We start from the raw sequence: 23,635 nt of genomic DNA, 5'->3' as shown, positions 1-23,635 counted from the left end.
CTCTCCTCTCTGCCCCCCCCCCCCCCCCCCCCCCATCCCTTAAGCGGACACCCTATGCTGTCAAAGTAGGTCCAGCTGGTGTGAAAGCATGGCTGTGGAACAAACTCATTGTGACAGTTTCCTCTCGGTGGGGCCACACATCACAGACACTCACATAAACAACAGAAAGCTGTGGGGCCCAAAAGAGAGGAAAGGATAGGAGTAGAAGAGAAGAGACACGGTCAGCTGCATAAATTAGTTTTAAAAAACACTTCAGTGAAACATCTACCCATTTTGAGTTTGGCTGCAAGGAAGCAAAAGCATTCGGTGTGTTTGAGGAAAATCCAGAATTTCATGAATTATTCTGAGTGATAATGTTATTATTCACAATACTCAAGAATTATGTTTTTGAGTTGATGCATATAAAACATCAAATCCCTTTAACAATAACCCGAAAAAGCTTGTATCCCAGTTATGAGAAACCCAGATAAGCTTGGGATATGCTGATTGAAGACGGGGTATTGGGCATGTAAAAATCTTATCCGGTTTACTGTTGTTTTTGCGGTCTGCGCAGGCTGAGTTTTGCTTATCATGGGTGTTGTGCGATGTTTTCATCTGATTGTCAAACAAAAATCACTTCAAAAAGTGGGCTACCTGTGCAGTTCAATCCACATTAACAATTCCAGAATCATTTTGCCTACTATAATTCATTTACTGTACTAAAAAATAAAAATAAATCAGACATTTGTTAGGCCATATTATAATTTCCACCATTTGGTGGTCCATATTATAATTTCCAACATTTGGTAGTCCATATTATAATTTCCAACATTTGGTGGTCCATATTATAATTTCCAACATTTGGTAGTCCATATTATAATTTCCAACATTTGGTAGGCCATATTATAATTTCCAACATTTGGTAGGCCATATTATAATTTCCACCATTTGGTGGTCCATATTATAATTTCCAACATTTGGTAGTCCATATTATAATTTCCACCATTTGGTGGTCCATATTATAATTTCCAACATTTGGTAGGCCATATTATAATTTCCACCATTTGGTAGGCCATATTATAATTTCCAACATTTGGTAGGCCATATTATAATTTCCACCATTTGGTAGGCCATATTTAAATTTCCAACATTTGGTAGGCCATATTATAATTTCCAACATTTGGTAGTCCATATTATAATTTCCACCATTTGATGGTCCATATTATAATTTCCAACATTTGGTGGTCCATATTATAATTTCCACCATTTGGTAGGCCATATTATAATTTCCAACATTTGGTAGGCCATATTATAATTTCCAACATTTGGTGGTCCATATTATAATTTCCATCATTTGGTAGGCCATATTATAATTTCCACCATTTGGTGGTCCATATTATAATTTCCACCATTTGGTGGTCCATATTATAATTTCCACCATTTGGTAGGCCATATTATAATTTCCAACATTTGGTAGGCCATATTATAATTTCCAACATTTGGTAGTCCATTTTATAATTTCCACCATTTGGTGGTCCATATTATAATTTCCAACATTTGGTGGTCCATATTATAATTTCCAACATTTGGTAGGCCATATTATAATTTCCAACATTTGGTAGGCCATATTATAATTTCCAACATTTGGTAGTCCATTTGTCAACTAAAGTTTGATACACGCAGCTTCACGTCTGTCATAACTTGTTGCCCTAGAAGACTAAATAAAATAGGGCTCATCAGAATGTCTTACATCGATAGAATGAATGCATTAGTAATCAAGTAAACACCAGTAAAGTTGTCTGGTTCGTTTAGGGACCGGGGAGAAAACGCAATAACTCCAAAAACAGTCAGTTTGAGCGTTTTTTATGGAAATTAAAAGCTGAGAAAATTACCAAACACTTTCTGGAAAGACTTCTGTTCGTCTTGGTTGCATATTTTATGTGGTTGAAATACTGTCTGCTTGCATAACAGTGTCAAAGACAACACATTACACGCGCAGTCACATTTTCTCAAGAGATGCCGAAAGAAAGAAATCATATTTCCCCACTCCTGTTCCCGGGACAAAATTAACATTTGTTGTGAAATTTCACTGCCAGAAATGCATCATTCTGCAGGAGTTAGAGTTAAAATTATATTACGTTACATGTGAAAGGTTATAGGCCAAAGTCAGCCTCCATATTTCAGTTACTATTCCATTTAACCCATATGACCTTTAATGAGGAATATTCTGTAAATTCATGAATACAGGGATACTCATGAGCGGGATATGAGCGGATAAGACCTTAAGCGGGATATGAATGGTAGTATCGGAACGCATATGAGAAGTATGGGGAGAAGATGGGAGCACCATGCACCCGTTTTGCCAAAGAAAATGTATGCAACTGTTGAAGGAACAGGTAAGGTTGAGGAGAAAAAATGTTTTTAATCGAAAAGGCATCACAGTGTTTGCTTTGTACAGAAAATTCTCCATCTTCAAAACGTGACTGCTGACATGCACAATGTTTTGGGATCGTAGTAACAGTTGACTAATAAACATAATACAAGTGAACCTTCCGAGTGAACTATCCCTTTAATTCTCCTGAGTGATCATGTTAGTATAGGAACAGAAATGCAAAGTTCCGGGGAGAAGACGGGACCACCATGCACCTGTGTTGTCGTGCTCGCCAAGGCTGCCCATGGTGACGTGGCCGGGGCCGATGGCGGAGGGCTGCAGGGACAGGCTGGTGAGCGGGTGCAGGACCACATTGGAGCCGGGCGCCGAGGAGTCTCCCGTGGCCATGAGGTGGGAACCAGGGTGGCTGGTCAGGCCTCCGTCTCCTGTCAGGGCGTGGGAGAGGAGACCTCCCTGCTGGAGGATGGCTGGGTCAATCTGGAGGGGATGGGAGATTCCCAATGAGACAACATAGGACAAGGGTGGGGGGAGGGGTAGAGAGAGAGGGAGGTGAAAAGAGAGAGGGCGAGCAATAGGGTTAGCAGACGAGAGTAGGACAGATGATGAAAACGAGGAAACCAAGGGAGAAGAGGTGGAGCAAAGGAGAGAGAGTAAAGAGAGAAGGCGAGAAGTAGGTGACACTGGCGGGGACACACCCCCCTCATTACCTGCAGTGTGATGTTGTTGATGTTGCTGGTGTCGATGCCAGAGATCTGGACGTTGGGACACACTAGGTTGGCAGAGGTAAGCTGGAGGTGGATGCCCTCCAGAGTAGCCAGACCCTCCGACAGAGACACTGTCAGGTCACCACCCGCTACAATACAATCACAAACAACACGATTAGATCAGAAGACATATTTTGTCCCAAGCTTGGATAACTGGATTTTTATTTGAAGTTTCACATCAGTAAGGCACAAAATGTCATCAAGTTTATACACAACACAAAACGGGCTGTTATAAAAAGAAGACTCCCATTCTGTGATATTTACAGCCATTTTCTATCACTTAAATGAATCACAAACACCCATCTATTCTGGAAAAATGTCACTTATAAATGCATTATGTGCCCAGTTCAAGTGTCTAGCCTCTAAACCCACCATAAAACAACATTTAAGGTGTGGGACTTTGAAAAAGAACTTCAATAACTTAATTTAATGCAGATTCGCGTCCGATTTTTCTGTGTTTGCTCGATGTGCCTTCTGTCTGCTCGGACAGATAAGAGGAGAGTGGCTCAGAGTGAGTTATCATCCAATGGGGGGGGGGGGGGATCTTCGAGGGAACTAGGGGGCTACAAGCGGAGCTGTGTGCCAGCAATGAGCACGGTGCGTGGAAGCCATTTCGAAGCGCTACTACGTAGATTTCCGAACAGCACTGAAGGAAATTCATTTCACGGCTGCTTTTTTTGGATGGCTTCCTCCTCACCGCCAGTTTGAACAAACGACAGATTAGAGGTGAAGTGAGCCAGAGTTCAGTCAAAAGATTTCAACTCTTAAGTGTTGATGCGTTTCAGACTCCACAAATGTTGTTTCAGATTCCTTATTCCATCCCAGTCTGTAGAACTAATTAACAGATACATTATACTGTAGTTGTAGCCTAGAATGTCTTAATGAATTGGATGGAACAAGTACTTATTTTCCGAAAGTCTACATAAGATGGAAACTTGTCTTTGACATGGAGGCTCACACGAGGCAAACTACAGGAAAAATGCTTTTGAATATTTGCAGAACATCGGTCTTGCTTTTGAACCAGGCGTGAAAGACGATGCCTGGCTACCCAGACTCCTTGCTCCAGCCAAATGCCCACGGACGTTAGTTACTTCTCCACAATGATCGGAGTGCCTCCTCGACCCCTCACCGAATTCAAACACATTTGGTGCCGACTTATTGGTCCAGAAACCGATGGGTTGGGCCAGAGACAGAACGCAAGTGGGTAAAGCGGCAGTTTGGACGTTTGTACTGTGATTGGTTAGAGACGACCCAATCGCTGATGACTTTGCTTCGTACAACACCCCTCGTGCCCCTCTTCACCTCAAACTATTTCAGTCTCAGACTAAAGTATGTAGTGAATGACAGAGCAGTGGAAGAATTGAGTGAGAGTCATCAGGCTATGAAAGACAAGCATGTCCTTCTTTACTACCAAGTATTCTGATTTTTAAAAATGAACATGAATACTTTTGATATTTTACTGGACTAAACTATTTGACCTCACTCTCAATTCACTGAAATCCCCGAATATGACAACAGTGACAATTCTGCCTGGAAATGAGACAGAGCAGGCAAAACAGTTGAAATGACGCTGTTACAACCAGAAACGTGTTGAAATGACGACAGGATGATGCAATTTCGATGTAATGTCCCACAAGGGATGCAATATCCAGCTCTCATCCTCCGTCTCCCAGTGTATCTATGCATCTACAGCCAAACACACCTAGTGCAGAATAGGCAGGTTGTGGTGTACAGTGATGAAGCATCTCTTAGAACGCATCTCCTCAGGCCTAGTGATGACACTAGCCCAGTAGCTGTAAACACCATTCATCAGCTCTTCCTGGGTGGCTACTGAGAACAGACTGTACTTAAGACTCAGGATTCAAACCTCTCCATCTCAAACTATGGTTTAAATGTAGACTCGGCTAGGGTTGACTGTTCAGGTGAAATATGGTTGCCGTGCTGAGCAGCACTTGGGTGCATGCTTCATGTCAATAGTGGAAGGGGTGAGCTAGGCTTGCATAGGGTAATAAGTATTGGCAATAAGAATGAAACAATGATGTGCTTGTGGCAATGGACGGTTGTGGGAATGTGAGGGTGTGCCAGGGTTGGGGTGAATTCCACCTAAACTCAAGTCAGGAATAGAATTGCATGTGTGCATTTTATGTGCAACTTAATATATTAATTGAATTGGAATTGAGCCCCAACCCTGATGTGAGTGAGTCCTTACCTGACATGGAGGTAGGCAAAATAGCCTGGCCCACCAGGCCTTGCTGCAGCAGGTTCTGATCAAACTGGCCTGCGAGGACCTGGTTGGCTGGGAGGTAGATGTTATGGTCTGTGGTGGTAGCCTGGAGCAGACCCACAGGGTGCAGGGTCTCTGGGTTACCCGGGTGCTGCTGCTTCTGGTTACTTCTGGACGATGCCGCTCGCTTGGCCTTCCGACCCTCTGAGCTGGGCCGGTAGTGACACTGGATGTGGGTCTTGCGGTGGCCTGAGGTGCGGAAGCGGAGCTCACAGAAGGGGCATTTGAAGGGCTTGGAGCCCGTGTGGAGACGCATGTGGACTTTCAGACTCCCTTTGGTGGAAAAGGACGTGTTGCACATGTGACAGCTGAACAGCTTCTGACCTGCAGGGGAGAGAACAGAATGATAGCATAGTATGTAGCCCTACAGTGTACCACTGATGCTCATTATTTGACATAGAGGTAGGTTTTGCAATAATGCGGCTGAGGTCTGGGATCGGTGATGGCCGCCAAGGTTTTTGGGTTTGACCCTAGATTGACGTGAATCAATACAAAGAAAAAATGATTCTCAAACAACTTGAAACTGAGTGTTTGAATGTGATTGTTCCATTGGCGAATGTATCGCACCTCGTTCTGACAAGACGCCTTTTCCTCGATTTCGCCCCCCTAGAGTACCAATAAAACGAGTCACTTTTCTGATTACTGCCGTTCCAAAAGTTATTTCAGACGTCGCTAAAGAGGCCACTAACCCACAGCTCTTCAACCGTAACTTGGGAGTATGAGGCCTACTTAGCTAATGTCTGGGCCTTCTCATTAAATTCAGGGAGAATGAGTGTGTCTGCTCCAGGGTCAAACCACAGTAATTACCAAAAGAGAACAAGGTGTGAGGAGATATCATCTCCTAATATCCCTCGACTGACAAAACGTTTCCCCTGCCATCTCGCGCCGGGCGATCAAACCTACAGCTCCGTCCCATAAATCATCGGGCACAATTACTCCCCACGGCACTGTGTAACGGCATTCCTCCTCTTCTGAGGAGGAGAAGCGAGAAGGATTGGAGGACCAATGCGCAGCGTGGTAAGTGTCCATAACGTTTTATTTTAAGATAGAAACTGAACACTATAAAAATACAAAACAATAAACGTGAACATGAACGAAAACCGAAACAGTACCTACCGTGTGGCAACAAACACACACACGGAAAAAAAACACCCACAAACCAAAAGTGAAACCCAGGCTACCTAAGTATGATTCTCAATCAGAGACAACTAACGACACCTGCCTCTGATTGAGAACTATACTAGGCCGAACACAAAAACCAACATAGAAAAACAAACAGACTGCCCACCCCAACTCACGCCCTGACCATTACTATAACAAAGAATAAAATAACTATGGTCAGAACGTGACACACCGTTAGATGATAAGACATGCAAATGATGCCGATTTAAATATTGTTTATAATACATTAGGACTACGCATCCTAGAAGCGTATAAACTCTCTTGTTTTTGAGTACAGACCCTCTTTCACTGCATTTACTGATTGATTTACATAATATAACTTTTAAATCGCGGAATTAAAGTGCACTCTACACCCACAGAGTTGGACCATATTGTGGCTAATGTAGTAACAACCCTAACGTCATTAAAACTAATTAACAGGGACAGATCAGCGGCATTTTAAACTCCTGTTCCCTCCACACTGACCTGTGTGGGTCTTTATGTGGCAGTCCAGGGTGGACTTCACGGTGAAGTTCTTCCCACACTTGTCACACTTGTAAGGACGCTCTCCTGTGTGGATCCGTATATGTCTAGAGAGAGAGAGAGAGCGAGCGAGAGGAGGGAGAGAGAGAGAGAGAGAGAGAGAGAGCGAGAGAGAGGAGGGAGAGAAAGAGAGAGAGAGAGAGAGAGAGAGAGAGAGAGAGCGAGCGAGAGGAGGGAGAGAAAGAGAGAGAGAGAGAGAGAGAGAGAGAGAGAGAGAGAGAGAGAGAGAGAGAAAGAGAGAGAGCGAGCAAGTTACTCATGAACCTTCCTGTTAGAATGGAGAGAGTGTCAAGGAGACGCTTTAAGTTAAGAGTTGAAGAAGGCTCACATTCTTTTCATAAAAAAAGACAGTGCAACACACAATGCATTTATCACCTGTGGCCATTCTGATGTTTTCCTATTTTCATTTTGCATGCTTTGTGCTTACCAAGGCTCCCATGAAATTAAATAACAACACGTGGACGTCTTCGCTTTCTGAACTTGAAATCGGCAAGGTTTTCAGGCACAAGGCCACTGACTCAGCAAAATTGTTAGTTTACTCCCTCTCATAACTTTGGTCTTTGTTTGTAATGTGTACTAGGTAACTTTGTTAGGTCTCCCTGAGCGGGGGGGGGGGTACGTTTATTTTTACATTATTACATTTTTGCTGACAAAGGAGAAAGTTTTCTATGAGAATGGGTAGCTTGTCAGGGTAACCTTGTCTTTGCCAAAAACAGGTCAGCTTTATTGTTTTTTGATAAAAGAGCACCATGAAATGAAGTGAATACATCTTTGTTGCAGCCATTCCTGGGGTGTTGCTGTCATTTCCCCTTGTTTTTGGCAGGCTTAGTGACTCCATAATCCAATGAGGCTACTTTTGAAATGAAAAAGCTAAGCCTATCCCGTAAATACTTCAATATGGCCTTGTGTCACGGCTGGTCGCACGGGGGATGTTCGACGACGCAATAACGATCATTAATTCATATCTTAATACCCCAATCTAATATTACTCACCATTAATTGCAACCAAACTTTTATGGGTCAATAAAACCGGAGTTAATTTCATCCATACCTATGTCTATGAATTTGAAAGTGGTTACATTTCTCCAGCCCCATCACTCAGCTGTTTACCCAAAAAGTGTTATGGGACCGCCTGTCAATCACCGGTGGAACACTAGTGTCAAACAAGAGGAAAATGAAGAGGGGAAACAACTCATTTCTCCAGCGCCTGATGATGACAATCATATATACATAGGAGATCAAAAAAAATCTAATTGGCTGTTTAACAGCTTGTTTGGCGGTGATCTCACAAATTAACACCCCAGTAAACATGTGTGTGTGTGTGTATTGGCAGGTGATAAGCACCCAACTAAACACTAACCCTGTCAAGCCAGCCTGTGAGTGCTGTGGGCTGTGTTAATAACTTCAGATAGGGTCTATTGTGGAGCCCCTCTCAGAGCAGAGGTCTGCAGTGGAAACTGTAGTAGTGACTGGCAGGAGGGCTCTTATTCTGGGAGAGAGGTTGGGTCAGGGCCGCAGTTTGGAGCCTGTTCAGGGCCCTGTAATTGGGCTCTCTGTGGTGGAGGGCTCTTCTGGGATATGGGATGGGCGTGGGTGGGGAGACAATGAGCTGGGCATTGCTCTTTGAGAGGTCCAGGAAGAGGGGGCGGCTGGAACGACAAGGTAACTCTTCAACCGCTGGGAAAGACAATCATGACAGAATAATGAGAAGGGGAGAGAGAGAGAGAGAGAGAGAGAAAGAGAGAGAGGTGGAGATGGAAGAAGAGGTGGGCACACAGGCTGGACTGCACCTGAACATGACTACAGAGAAGAGCCCCCTGTCAAAGAGCTCAGAGAGGTGGGAGAAACTTCAACCACAAGAGCAAGATATTCAGAGACACAGAGAGCGTCTGAGTCACTCAGAATCAGAGCATGAGGGGGAATAGGACCAGGGCCTAAACGAACACCTGCCACGTCTATTTCAGCAGCCACGTTGGCGTGTGGTCAGGGCTCCCCCAGTGCAAGCATTTCACTCGCATTCGCCAATAAAAATAAGAGTTAAAAGCCAAGTATGATCACATATAGCAAAATAAATGCTGCAGTAGCCGTTTTCAAAGTGTTTCTGTCTTTTTGTTTCATAGCTGGTAGATAATCACACAAAGAACTACAAATCCTAGAATATCCCATCACGTGCAACAACACTGCCTGTGCTGAAGAAGTGCTGTGCACAGGCATAAAAAGTGCAGTGTTAAATAACAATATTTTTTGAGAACAACATGTGAAAATTGATGTGGAAATCTGTTGCAGCTCAAGTCAACTACAAAACCCACAATGCAATGCTCTCTCTAAGGGCTGGCTAGCTAGCTAGCAAACGTAGCTACACACAATAAAACCAAAGTTAACATCAGCATGTGAAGTAGCTAGTTAGCTGTAAAATCGCCTAAACAAACAGCACTAACAATTTAGGACTCTACAATCTCACCATGTTCAACCTGCAGAGTTTGACATTTGCAACGCACCCTGGAGTGAAGAGGCAGACAAATAGGAGAAATGTGCTAGACCTCTTAAATTACACATTTCTCGAGGTAGGAATATTGAAAAAATATAATCAGTGGCTCATTTGAAGACAACCTCTCGCATTATGACATCGGCCAGCATTGAAAACTGACATGTATGATCATGTAGATGTTTTTGTGATCTGAAAATATTCCTATTATTTTCCAGTGTAGTGAGATGCTTCATACCACCCGAATGTATGCCTGCTTGAACAACAACAGCTCAGATACACATGAAAACATGAAATGAAACAGGGAATTGATAGAACGTCGCTCAAAATGGGCAACTCTTTCCTTTAAAGGGGCAGCTGAATTTTTTGTTTCATCTGTGGTATTTTGATTAAAAAACTCAGGTCACAAAAAAATGAAATAGCATTGGGTAATATACCACATAACTTCTGATTAGTAATACATTCCTTGTTTTAGAAGCATGATCATTAGATTTTGGAGGGGAGGTTTTGGTGTAATTATGGAGAAAAAAACATTTTGGCAAGTAAAAAATCTGAGTGGCTGGTCAATTTTTAAATCTAACGTTACCTGCCAGAGTGGCTGGTGGAACAAAACGTTTGTTTCAGGCCCTGAATAGGAAAGAGAAAGAGAGACAGGAAGTAGCTGAAGAGAGAGACTGAGAAAGAGCATATAACAGAGTACAGGACAGAGGGAGACAGTTCTCCGACACTCAGTTCACCTGACGAGGTCGCTGGGCTTTTTGAAGCTCTTGGGGCAGAAGTTACAGCAGTTGGCGAACTTGGGCTCAGTCTCCAGCTCCACCGCCTTGTCCTTGATCTCGCTGATGCGGTCGCGCTCCGCCGCCGACTGGGCCAGCACCTTCTCCGACACCGACGCCTCGTCACCAGGATCATTCTTGGCCAGCTGCTCCGCCTGCTCCTCCGTGAAGGTTATGATGTTGGCCCGGTTCCTCTTCATCACGGTCTGCTCACCCTCCTCTTCCTCCTCGCCGTCCTCATCCTCCAGCCCTGCGAGGGGAGATGCATTATAGGAGAAAAGGATACACGTGCTCCTTAAGTGTCACTCAACATCAGGACCATGACTCTAACTCAGACCTGGTCCCATTTCAGATGCATTTCTAAATAATTGCTGCTTGTCAATATAAGCTTGTCTGGCAGAATAAATAAAATATAATATTACTAAAAGTGCTCACTCTATATGGAAGCAGACCAGCTAAATCAAGTATTTCAAATATTTGGAAAGTGTATGTGACCAAGGTCTGATTTAACTGTTATGTAACCACGGCTGATTGCCTTTTTCCAGGGGTGTCAAACTCATTTTCTTTCCCAAATTCTTTCTTTGCAGAGGTCTGGAGGGCCAAAATAAAAATGGTGTATATTGCCTTGGTGTCAAAATCCGCATAAAACCTCACGAAAGCTGATACTCATTTTATCCTCACTTTTTTGACAAAATGTGCAAGACTACATCTTTAAAAAGAGCACATCTCTACAGAGTATACACTACATGACCAAAAGTATGTGGACACCTGCTTGTTGAACATCTCATTCTGGTCCCCTTTGCTGATATAACAGCCTCCACTCTTCTGGGAAGGCTTTCTACTAGATGCAGGGACTTGCTTCCATTCAGCCACTAGCATTAGTGAGGTCTGGCACTGATGTTGGGCGATTAGGCCTGGCTCGCAGTGCGCGTTCCAATTAATCGCAAAGATGTTCGATGGAGTTAAGGTCAGGGCTCTGTGCAGGCCAGTCAAGTTCTTCCATACAGATCTCGACAAACCATTTCTGTATGGACCTCGCTTTGTGCACAGGGGCATTGTCATACTGAAACAGGAAAGGGCCTTCCAGAAATTGTTGCCACGAAGTTGAAAGTACAGAATCATCTAGACTGTCATTGTATGCTGTAGCGTTAAGATTTCCTTTCACTGGAACTAAGGGGCCTAGCCTGAACCATGAAAAACAGCCCCAGACCATTATTCCTCCTCCACAAAACGTTACAGTTGGCACTATGCATTGGGGAAGGTAGCATTCTCCTGGCATCTGCCAAACCCAGATTTGTCAGTCAGACTGCCAGATGGTGAAGCGTGATTCATCACTCCAGAGAATGCATTTCCACTGCTCCAGAAGAGCCCAATGGCGGCGAGCTTTACAGCACTCCAGCCGACGCTTGGCATTGCACATGACAATCTTAGGCTTGTGCAGCTGCTCAGCCATGGAAACCCATTTCATGAAGCTCCCGACGAATAGTGCTTGTCCTGATGTTGCTTCCAGAGGCAGTTTGGAACGCGGTAGTGAGTGTTACAACCGAGGACAGACGATTTTTAAGCCCTACAGACTTCAGCACTCAGCGGTTCTGTTCGGGGAGCTTGTGTGTCCTACCACTTCGCGGCTGAGCCATTGATGCTCCTAGACGTTTCCACTTCACAATAACAGCACTTCCAGTTCACCAGGGCAGCTCTAGCAGGGCAGACATTTTACAAACTCGCTTGTTGGAAAGGTGGCATCCTATGACAGTGCCACGTTGAAAGTCACTGAACTCTTCAGTAAGGCCATTCTACTGCTGTTTGTCTATGGAGATTGCATGACTTTGTGCTCGATTTTACACACCTGTCAGCAACGAATCCACTAACTTGAAGGGGTGTCCACATACTTCTGTATATACTGCATCTCTGTACCCATATAATTAAATAGAACACTGACCAATATGGCTGCCATTATCAGCAAATCTAGAGCTAAACAGATCTATGACACTAGCCACTCTAAATACAAATGTAATGGTCACATACACATATTTAGCAGATGTTATTGCGGGTGTCACGAAATGCTTGTCTAGTGTATATCTCTATGGCAGTGTCCCAAATACTTCTCCTTCCTCCCCAAGTGTGCACTTGTTCACTTCCCTTCACTGATTTGGAAGGAAATGACTGGTATAAGAAATATCATATAAACTCCTACTAGCCCATACCACCACCAATCCAATGCTTTTAGATTTGTGGGAAGTAGTGAGCGAACGCACACTTTAGGAGAAAGGAGATATTGTTGGGACGCAGCCTATGTCTGTACCTCTGTCCACTTCGGCGTGGTCCTTCTTCAAGTGCTTCCTATACAGCACGCTGTTGCGGAAGCTGTCCTCACACATGTGACACTTGTAGGGCTTCAGGTGGACGACCATGTGGCGGTTCAGACTGCCGTTGGTGGTGAAGGAAGTGTCACACATGTTACACTTATAGGCCTTCACTCCTAGGAGCGGGAGCAAAGGAGATGAAAATATAAACAACCATATGTTTCATCAGTGTTGACCAATAAAGGTTTTGGTTTCCACAGAGGTGGAAAAAGTACCCAATTGTCAAACTTGAGTAAAAGTAAAGACACCTTCAAAGTAAAATACTACTTGAGTAAAAGTATAAAAGTATTTGGTTTTAAATATACTTAAGTTTCAAGCGTAAATCATTTCAAATTGCTTATATTAATAAGCAAACAAGACGGCGGGATTTCATTATTTTTTTTTTAAACATTTATTTAAGGGGCTAATTTACAAACAAAGCATTTGTGTTTAGTGAGTCTGCCAGATTAAAGGCAGTAGGGATGACCAGGGATGATATCTTGATAGGTGTGTGAACTGGACCATTTTCCTGTCTTGCTAAGCATTCAAAATGAGACGAGTACCTTTGGGTGTCAGGGAAAATGTATGGAGTAAAAAGTACATTATTTTCTTTAGGAATGTATTGGAGTAAAAGTAGTCAAAAATTGAAATAGTAAAGTACAGATGCCCCACCTCCCGAGTGGCGCAGCGGTCTAAGGCACTGCATCTCAGCGTCCGGGTTAGGGGAAGGTTTGGCCGGGGGAGCTTTACCTGGCTCATCATGAATTAGCGACTCCTTGTGGCGGGCCAGGCACCTGCAGGCTGATCCTAGTCGTCAGTTGAACGGTGTTTCCTCCGACACATTGGTGCGGCTAGCTTCCGGGTTAAGCGGGCAGTAAACCCTCTTAAGGATCGGTGTCCAACCATCGGGACGGTTGAGCTAACTTGCGCTAATGTGTTTAGCATGACGTTGAAAGTAACAAGAACATTTTTCAGGACATGGGCAGAAAGCTTAAATTCTTGTTAATCAAACTGCACTATCCAATTTACAGTAGCTATTACAGTAAAAACATACCATGCTATTGTTTGATGAGAGTGCACAGTTATGTACTTGACCAATTAGGCATATTTGATCAGACTTGATACAACATTTCGAACAGAAATGCAATGGTTTATTGGATCAGTCTACAGTTTGCACACACACTGCAGCCATCTAGTGGCCAAACTCTAAATTTCACCTAGAGTCCTAAGTCAGATAATGGCCTTTCTCTTGCATTTCAAAGATGGAACCATTTTATTTTATTTTTTACAAAAGAACATGTTTTTTTCTTTGTATTATCTTTTACCAGATCTAATGTGTTTATTCTCCTACATTAATTTCACATTTCCACAAACGTCAAAGTGTTTCCTTTCAAATGATATCAATAATATGCATGTCCTTGCTTCAGGTCCTGAGCTACAGGCAGTTAGATTTGGGTATGTCATTTTAGGTGAAAATGAAAAAATATGATCCAAAGAGCGGTTTGTCGGGTCATGTTTCAGAGGACGCATGACTCAACCTTCGCTTCCCGAGCCTGGTGGGGAGTTGCAGCGATAAGACAAGATCGGGGGTAAAATACAACAACAAAAAAAATACAGATACCCCAAAAACGAATTAAGTAGTATTTTAAAGTATTTTTACATTACTGGGTATCCCAAAGCATTTGTGGCTATAGTATTATGTAATTTCTCTCCACAACCCAGCTGCACAGCCACGAGAGAGAAACAATTCTGAAATCGATATTTGACGGTCGCACGTGAATCGAACAGAATTCGTCAAATGAAGCACTTTGCTTGTCCCACGAGACGCGTGAGTCTGGGTTGGTGAGATCAATAGCGTGCTATTTTAACTATGCATGCAGTGTTGAGGTACACTGTTCTTACCTGTGTGTGTGTTGAGGTGGGACTTGAGGACCCCTGCTGAGACAAAGCATCGGCCACAAATGTTGCAGCAGTAGGGTTTCTCCCCGGTGTGGGAGCGCACGTGTTGCTTCAGATGGCTGGACTTCTTAAAAGGTTTATTACACATGGTGCACCTGGGGGGAATCAAAACACACAGGTCGTGTTCATTAGGACTCAAACTGAAGAAAACAGGCTAAAACACGGAGGGACTAACTGACCACCAAAAGAAAACACTAAATTTGGTCTGTTGCAAAACATTTTCCATTGCGTGCCCTAATGAACACGACCATGATGTAACAGAGACGGTCTGTTTCTGTCAATGAGATGTGTATCAATAAAGCTCCTATCAAAAGTCACAAACCATCAGTTAACAATACCGACAACAGGAATCATTTCAAAGTTCCACCACCGATTCACAAAGCAAGTTGAGGTTTATGAAAGTACATCAGACCTTTTGTGAAGAGTGGAATAATTGAAAACCAAACTTTTCTTTGGAAAGGTCACTAACTCAGCCCGATGGCATCGGTTTGCGCTTTCTGTTTGGAAGGTGTGAGTTATGTGTTGAAGCTCCACCACTATGTCTGCGTTGGCCTTTAGAATGAGACAGAGAGATCATCTCCCCATAGATATGTGAATGTATGTGCATACTTTTCTAAACAGAATGTGGAGTCTAATGTTGATACATATACAGGACTCCATACAGAGCATTTCACACCCAAACTGAAGTCACACCATTCCAGACACTACACTCTTTTCTCACTGCTAAAACCATAGTCTCGATTTACAGCCGTGTCGTATCTGAAGGAGAAGGTTCAGTAGTTCACAATCTCAAATACACATTCCCTTCCCATATCTATCTAGGTCGTCCTTTCTCTTGTTTTGTCTATACCGCTGGTCGTTCCAGCCTAGACCGGCACTAATAATGCATGGTGTGCTGACGTGGTAGGGATTTATTATTTATTTGTGTTGCATCCGTTCTGAGTGCCATGGGGAACAACAGAGGCAAAGCTGAATCAAAGCATGACGCATTACTCAGTCCCCTTGCCGTCCCACTCTCTGCTTCCACAACGCAACAACATCAGTGGCTAGTGTCCTCCGCCTACATCTGACGCACACGTTAGCTGGAAAACTAAGAGCTTGTAGCGACACAGGCTGCCGCCGTCACCTCCACAGGCATCTGACGCACAAGTTCGTCACAAAACAAAAAAGCTTGTAGCAACAAGCTGCCACAGTCACCTTTACAGACAGGAAGCTAGCAGAGTTAAACTCGTTGTCTGCTTCCCAAATGGCAACATATGGGCCCTGGTCAAAAGTAGTGCACTAGATAGGGAATAGGGTGCCATTTGGGACACAGTTATTTCGTTGCGCAAATTCTAAATAAACAAATTGAAAGCTACCGGTAGTGGGGCTTCGAGGAACTTAACAAACGGCTTTAGAAAGAAGGAGACAAAGACTTGACTATATGAGCGGGAGTGTTGTGCGGTGGTAGATTAAAAAACAGCTTGATTCTAAAAAGACCCGAATATGATTTATGTGTCGCTCTCAAAATGGTCACGGTATCAGGGGACAATGACAGCAACGGAGGTGCAATTCTGATAGTGTTATCGTAGCTTTGCATTCCTCGGTGTCGACTGCTAATGCTGTTTACAGCCCTAGAGCACAACTGTTGATAAAGGTGCTAAACAGTGTTATCTGCAGACGAGCCGGGAACCTCAAACAATGACAGAAAGTAAATGTATCTATTACTTGCCGAAAGTTATAGGGCTCGGTCTCGCTTGCTCACACACATTTACATTTTAGTCATTTATCAGAGGCTCTTATCCAAAACGACTCGCAGTGAGCGCATACGTTTTTCATACCTTTATTCTAGTACTGGTCCCCGTGGGAATCGAACCCACAACTATTGCCATCACCATGCCCTACCAACCGAGCCACACCGCACACCGCACACCACACACACACACACACACACACACACACACACACACACACACACACACACACACACACACACCTGTAAGCCCTCTTGCTGTTGTCCTCGCTGTCTTCTGGGTCTTGGTAGTCTTGCGTCTGGTCGGACAGCTGGAGGTCTCCTTGGCTAGTCTCCTGGAGCAGGACACTCGTCTAAACAGAAATATAAGCAACCATTAATTAACTGAATTGTGATTAATCAGTGAATGCTAAATATTCTTGACAATATGCTATACAGTCTATTTGAATGGACTACTTAAGGATACAATTAATTCAGCTGTTTTCGGCTTGATAGAACACCTGCTACATTAGGGTGGAAAAACAGGATCTGAGACAGCTTCTATCCCCAAGCCATATGTCTGCTAAATAGCCAGACTGCTAAATAGTTCATTAAATGGTACCCAAACTATCTGCACTAACCCTACGCACACTCACTAGACTTTGTATAATAACACCATATACATACAATCACACACTACACTGTCACTCCCACGCAAATCCCTCACTCAAACACCACACACACACACACATTACACAGACTTTCAGACACATAATTTGCTGCTGCTACTCTGCTCTTTATTTTACACTTATTATTATCTATCCTGATGCCTAGTCATTTTACCCTGCCTTCATGTATATAACTACCTCAAGTACCGTATTATTATCTATTCTGATGCCTAGTCACTTTACCCTGCCTTCATGTACATATCTACCTCAAATACCTTATTATTATCTATCCGGATGCCTAGTCACTTTACCCTGCCTTCATGTATACAGTGGGGCAAAAAAAAAGTATTTGGTCAGCCACCAATTGTGCAAGTTCTCCCACTTAAAAAGATGAGAGAGGCCTGTAATTTTCTTCATAGGTACACTTCAACTATGACAGACAAAATGAGAAAAAAAATCCAGAAAATCACATTGTAGGATTTTTTATTTATTTATTTGCAAATTATGGTGGAAAATAAGTATTTGGTCAATAACAAAAGTTTATCTCAATACTTTGTTATATACCCTTTGTTGGCAATGACAGAGGTCAAACGTTTTCTGTAAGTCTTCACAAGGTTTTCACACACTGTTGCTGGTATTCCAGAAAATCACACTGTATGATTTTTAATTAATTTTATTGCATGACATAAGTATTTGATACATCAGAAAAGCAGAACTTAATATTTGATACAGAAACCTTTGTTTGCAATTACAGAGATCATACGTTTCCTGTAGTTCTTGACCAGGTTTGCACACACTGCAGCAGGGATTTTGGCCCACTCCTCCATACAAACCTTCTCCAGATCCTTCAGGTTTCGGGGCTGTCGCTGGGCAATATGGACTTTTAGCTCCCTCCAAAGATTTTCTATTGGGTTCAGGTCTGGAGACTGGCTAGGCCACTCTAGGACCTTGAGATGCTTCTAATCGGAGCCACTCCTTAGTTGCCCTGGCTGTATGTTTCGGGTCGTTGTCATGCTGGAAGACTCAGCCACGACCCATCTTCAATGCTCTTACTGAGGGAAGGAGGTTGTTGGCCAAGATCTCGTGATACATGGCCCCATCCATCCTCCCCTCAATATAGTGCAGTCGTCCTGTCCCCTTTGCAGAAAAGCATCCCCAAAGAATGAGGTTCTTGGGGTTGTACTCATCCTTCTTCTTCCTCCAAACACGGCGAGTGGAGTTTAGACTAAAAAGCTCTATTTTTGTCTCATCAGACCACATGAACTTCTCCCATTCCTCCTCTGGATCATCCAGATGGTCATTGGCAAACTTCAGACGGGCCTGGACATGCACTGGCTTGAGCAGGGGGACCTTGCGTGCGTTGCAAGATTTTAATCCACGACGACGTAGTGTGTTACTAATGGACCATTGACCAGGTCCTGCCGTGTAGTTCTGGGCTGATCCCTCACCTTCCACATGATCATTGATGCCCCACGAGGTGAGATCTTGCATGGAGCCCCAGACCGAGGGTGATTGACCGTCATCTTGAACTTCTTCCATTTTCTAATAATTGCGCCAACAGTTGTTGCCTTCTCACCAAGCTGCTTGCCTATTGTCCTGTAGCCCATCCCAGCCTTGTGCAGGTCTACAGTTATATCCCTGATGTCCTTACACAGCTCTCTGGTCTTGGCCATTGTGGAGAGGTTGGAGTCTGTTTGATTGAGTGTGTGGACAGGTGTCTTTTATACAGGTAACGAGTTCAAACAGGTGAAGTTAATACAGGTAATGAGTGGAGAACAGGAGGGCTTCTTAAAGAAAAACGAACAGGTCTGTGAGAGCCGGAATTCTTACTGGTTGGTAGGTGATAAAATACTTATGTCGATTTTTGTTTTAGATTCCGGCTCACACTGTTGAAGTGTACCTATGATAAAAATTACAGACCTCTACTTTGTAAGTAGGAAAACCTGCAAAATCGGCAGTGTATCAAATACTTTTTGCCTTCATGTACATATCTACCTCAAATACCTCTGCACATTGATCTGGTACTCCCTGTATATAGCTCCCTTCTTGTGTATTGTATTTTGTTTTTTATTTATTTTGTGTTAGTTCATTTTTGATTTATTATAATTTTGTAAGCAACCAAGTTTGTAAGCAGCCATTCCACTGTAAAGTCGGCACCAGTTGTATTCGACACGTGTGATAAATAACATTTACATTTGACATTTCCCAAAGTCCCTGTGTTTTTCAGAAATCCCTATGGAAGGGTTTACTGAGAACTTTGGGGAAATTTTGCAACCCTACTCTCTACATAGAGCCAATGCCACGCTATGATGGTGAGATGGAAGCCCCCCGTGGAAGGTGTGGCGGTTAGAGGCTGACGGTGCTGGACTCACCACCTCTTGGCTGGGCACATGGAGCAGGTTCTGGGGGTGGTAGCTGGAAGACAGGGCCTGAGACTCCAGGGTGCTGGAGTCCTGTAGCTGCTGCACCGTGGAGAACTGGGCCTGGGCATAGCCGTCCGCAGTGATGGTGAAACCTGCAGGAGGACACAAAAGCATACAGCACTACAGCATACAATGGGTTAACCCTGTATGAGAACTTAAGGGACTCTAGCAACTCTAAAGGAGGGTGCATTCAGAAAGTATTCAGACCACTTGACTTTTTCCACATTTTGTTACGCCTTATTTGAATGTATTATTATTATTATTCATGTTTTACTTAAACTGACTTGCCTAGTTAAATAAAGTTTAAGAACAAATTCTTATTTACAATGACGGCCTACCGGGGAACAGAGGGATAACTGCCTTGTTCATGGGGCAGAATGAGAGATTTTTACCTTGTCAGCTTGGGGATTCGATCCAGCAACCTTTCGGTTACTGGCCCAAAGCTCTAACCACTAGCCGCCACCTATTAATAAAAACAAAATCCTCATCAATCTACACACTATACCTCATAATGACAAAGCGAAATCTGTTTTTTAGACATTTTTGCTAATTTATTTAACTATTCAGACCCTTTGCTACGAGACTCAAAATTGTGCTCAGGTGCTTCCCGTTGGCATTGATCATCCTTGAGATGTTTCTACAACTTGATTGGAGTCCTTCTGTGGGAAATTCAACTGACTGGACCTATTTATAGAAGGTCCCACAGTTGACAGTGCACGTCAGAGCAAAAACCAAGCCATGAGGTCGAAGGAATTGTCCGTAGAGCGCAGACATCAGTGTCGAGACATAGATCTGGGTAACGGTACCAAACAAATTCTGCAGCATTGAAGGTCCCCAGCAACACAGTGGCCTCCATCATTCTTAAATGGAAGAAGTTTAGAACCACCAAGACTCTTCTTTTGGGGACCGAGTGGCACAGCGGTCTAAGGCAGTGCATCGCAGTGCTAGAGGTGTCACTACAGACCCGGGTTCGATCCCATATCACAACCGGCCGTGATCAGGAGTCCCATAGGGGGCCGCACAATTTCCCCAGCGTTGTCCGGGTTAGGGGAGGGTTTGGCCGGGGTAGGCTGTCATTGTAAATAAGATTTGTTCTTAACTGAGTTGCAAGGTTAAATCAATTTTAAAAAATCAGAGCTGACCACCCGGCAAAACTGAGCAATCGGCGGAGAAAAGGGGATACCTAGTCAGTTGTACAACTGAATGCCTTCAACTGAAATGTGTCTTCCACATTTAACCCAAGCCCTCAGAGAGGTGCATGGGGCTGCCTTAATCGACATCCACATCTTACAAGAACCTGATGGTCAATCTGACAGAGCTCCAGAATTCCTCTGTGGAGATGGGAGAACCTTCCAGAAGGACAACCATCTTTGCAGTACTCCACCAATCAGGGCACGAAAGCCACTCCTCAGTAAAAGTTACATGACAGCCCGCTTGGAGTTTGCCAAAATGCTCCTAAAGGACTCTCAGACCATGAGAAACAAGATGCTATGGTCTGATGAAACCAAGATTGAACTCTTTGGCCTGAATGCCAAGCATCACCTCTGGAGGAAACCTGGCACCATCCCTACGGTGAAGCATGGTGGTGGCAGCATCATGCTGTGGGGAAGTTTTTCAGCGGCAAAGACTGAGAGACTAGTTAGGATCTAGGGAAAAATTAACTCAAATTACAGAGAGATCCTTGATAGAATCCTGCTCCAGAGAGCTCAGGACCTCAGACTGGGGTGAAGGTTCACCTTCGAACAGGACAACAATCCTAAGCACACAGCCAAGACAACGCAAGAGTGGCTTCGGGACAAGTCTCTGAATGTCCTTGAGTGACCTAGCAAGAGCCCAGACTTGAACCCGATCTCTGAAAAAAAATGAAAATAGCTGTGCAGCGATGCCGCTTCCCAGCCAACCTGACAGAGCTAGAGAGGATTTGAATACTTATGTAACAGTGATATTTCAGTTTTTACTGTTAATACATTTGCAAAAATGTCTAAAAACCTGTTTTTGCTTTGTCATTATGGGGTATTGTGTGTAGATTGATGAGGGGAAACAAATATTTAATCCATTTTCAAATAAGACTGTAATGTAACAAAATGTGGAAAAAGTCAAGGGATCTGAATATTTTCCAAATGCATCATATACACATGTGGAAGCTTGAATTCGAAGGACGGGCTCATTGTCATGGCTGTAAGGGAATGAATGTGTTTGATACCGTTCCAATCATTTTAATTCCAGGAACCTGTCCTCTGATTTCTCCCACCACAAGTCTCCACTGGTACACAGCTTGAACCTTAGAATAGATTAATTGATTACAGAGATAGAAGTGGATTTGAAAAGCCTATTAAGGATAAACCTCACACTTCCCAACAGGAGATGCACCACAGCACGAAATGAGTTAACCCTGTACATCTGGATATCTGGCTAGAGGCTAAAAGTGTGATTGGAAAAGTTCCTCAAAAGCTAATTAAGGATCGCAACGGCTCATCCTCCTACAACGCGCCATTAACAAACTGATGCTTCCAGAGAGCCCATGCCGCCAGTCTCTGCGCGCGTGTGGACAAAGACTGTGCAGGAAACTTCCTGTGCCACCAGTCGGATTGTCTTCGGGTGCAAATTAGGGGACTCGCTGAAGCACACAGTCCTTCATTAAAGCTCCACTCACTGATATTAATGAACGGACACGGTTCGTTAAAATGCTGGCAGACGGCAGAGAGAAGTACCCGGATTCCTCTAATAATTCCTTACTTTCCTTCTTGAAAAGAACAAGAGAGGAGAGGAAATGTGTAGAAGTCCACCTGGTGGAGTGCCACACACATGCTCACGAGAAACACACACACACACATCAATATCCTCCCTGCTGTCGGTCTCGGGTTTATTTATGACATCAAACTTTTTACTTTATCAAAACTATACAGAGAGTATAGGGAGGCCTTGGATGTGGCAGGAAACCTGTCGAAAGAGAACGTGTTCTAGTGTTTGATGCACCTCTGTAGGAGGGGGAGAGCATATTGCTGTGGGCAATAGAGTCTGGATGCAATCGTTACGGAGACAAAAGGTTAGGCTACCCATTGTGAAAATGTTACATCTGATGTGCCAAGCAGATGCTTTCTGACAGTCCTCGCTGTAAATGGGCTCTTCTCAGCCAGAGGTCAGAGGCAACCGTGGCGTTTGTCCATTACACTGGATTGAGACAGCCCGCGTGGCTGCCAACCCGTGTATGTGTGTGCCAGTGCATAATTTACTCCGGGTTAACTCACAGACATTGTTAAATGTACCGAGAGAAAGGTTTGTATGGCACTACCATGCAGTGTGTGTTTGTGTGTGTACGTGCATGAGTTACCTTGAGTAAGTGTTTGCTGGTCAAAGCCAGGCTGCGGGAGTGTCTGTGTCTCAAACTGGCTAATATTCTGAGGCAGAGCATGCTGGGTAGTCACAAAGGTGTCTGGAGTCAAGAGGGGGAAAGATAAGAAGACAGAGGAACAAAGCAGGTTAGTCTGGGTAGACTGTGTAAATAAAAGACCAAAGTATTACGATTCACTTAAAAATGGCTGCATTGGACCTTTGTCTCAACATCAAACAATTACTGGGATTTGTTTTTCAATGAAAATGGTCAGAAAGAAACAAAACCCCAAAATACTGTAGCTTCTTAGCAAAGAAACATTTCTCGAGTGAGAAAAAAAAAAAAAGCTTGGACTGTGTGGGAGTGATTTGAGTGGGGAGGGGGAAACAAAAAATGGGCATTTATCTGCAGAGAAGTTTGGAACTCTTTCTTATTGGTCTATTAACTAATTTACCGCATGGTGATGTCAACATGGAAGGCAAAAACTCCCTCCCACCAAAATAGGTAGAAAGTTCAGGCGTTCTTCTCAAACAGCTCTTACACTAGAAGGTCATTATCCTCATTTTCACACTATTATTCCAACCTCATAGTGTGGAAATATATATAAAGCACAGGGAAAAAAATCCCGCTTTCGACTGCTCTAGGCCGTTAAAGCAACACAGCACGCAGACAGCAACAAGAGAGCAAGTCAGGGTTCAGTCGTCAAATTGGGGTTCATCTTTAATTTACTGGCGGTCTTTGGACCCCAGGCTGAATGTCAAGCACAAAGCACTGGAGAACTAGAGATGCTTCACGTACAGCAAGTCCAGTATTTCTT

At 43.7% G+C, this 23,635-nt stretch overlaps 1 protein-coding gene across 2 annotated transcripts in view; it reads right to left on the bottom strand.

Annotated features, from left to right (window-relative positions):
- The window catches only part of LOC110518348 (zinc finger protein 236), an 85,300-nt gene that overhangs the window by 20,565 nt on the left and 41,100 nt on the right, over window positions 1–23,635 (bottom strand). The window contains exons 15-24 of one of the 2 annotated variants that reach the window (XM_036973840.1): window positions 22,819–22,920; window positions 19,440–19,579; window positions 16,661–16,770; window positions 14,629–14,780; window positions 12,687–12,863; window positions 10,346–10,634; window positions 7,067–7,170; window positions 5,345–5,743; window positions 3,079–3,224; window positions 2,626–2,848 (exon numbers count right to left, since the gene is read on the bottom strand). In XM_036973840.1, coding sequence (XP_036829735.1) covers window positions 2,626–2,848; window positions 3,079–3,224; window positions 5,345–5,743; window positions 7,067–7,170; window positions 10,346–10,634; window positions 12,687–12,863; window positions 14,629–14,780; window positions 16,661–16,770; window positions 19,440–19,579; window positions 22,819–22,920 — 1,842 coding nt within the window. Of the gene's footprint in view, window positions 1–2,625; window positions 2,849–3,078; window positions 3,225–5,344; window positions 5,744–7,066; window positions 7,171–10,345; window positions 10,635–12,686; window positions 12,864–14,628; window positions 14,781–16,660; window positions 16,771–19,436; window positions 19,580–22,818; window positions 22,921–23,635 lie in introns of both variants that reach the window. The other variant, XM_036973839.1, reaches the window with a different exon arrangement.

Source organism: Oncorhynchus mykiss, chromosome 3 (genome assembly GCF_013265735.2).
Source record: "Oncorhynchus mykiss isolate Arlee chromosome 3, USDA_OmykA_1.1, whole genome shotgun sequence".
Classification (NCBI taxonomy): Eukaryota; Metazoa; Chordata; class Actinopteri; order Salmoniformes; family Salmonidae; genus Oncorhynchus; species Oncorhynchus mykiss.
The sequence above is the reverse complement of the archived record's forward strand: the minus strand, read 5'-3'. Positions and strand labels throughout refer to the sequence as shown.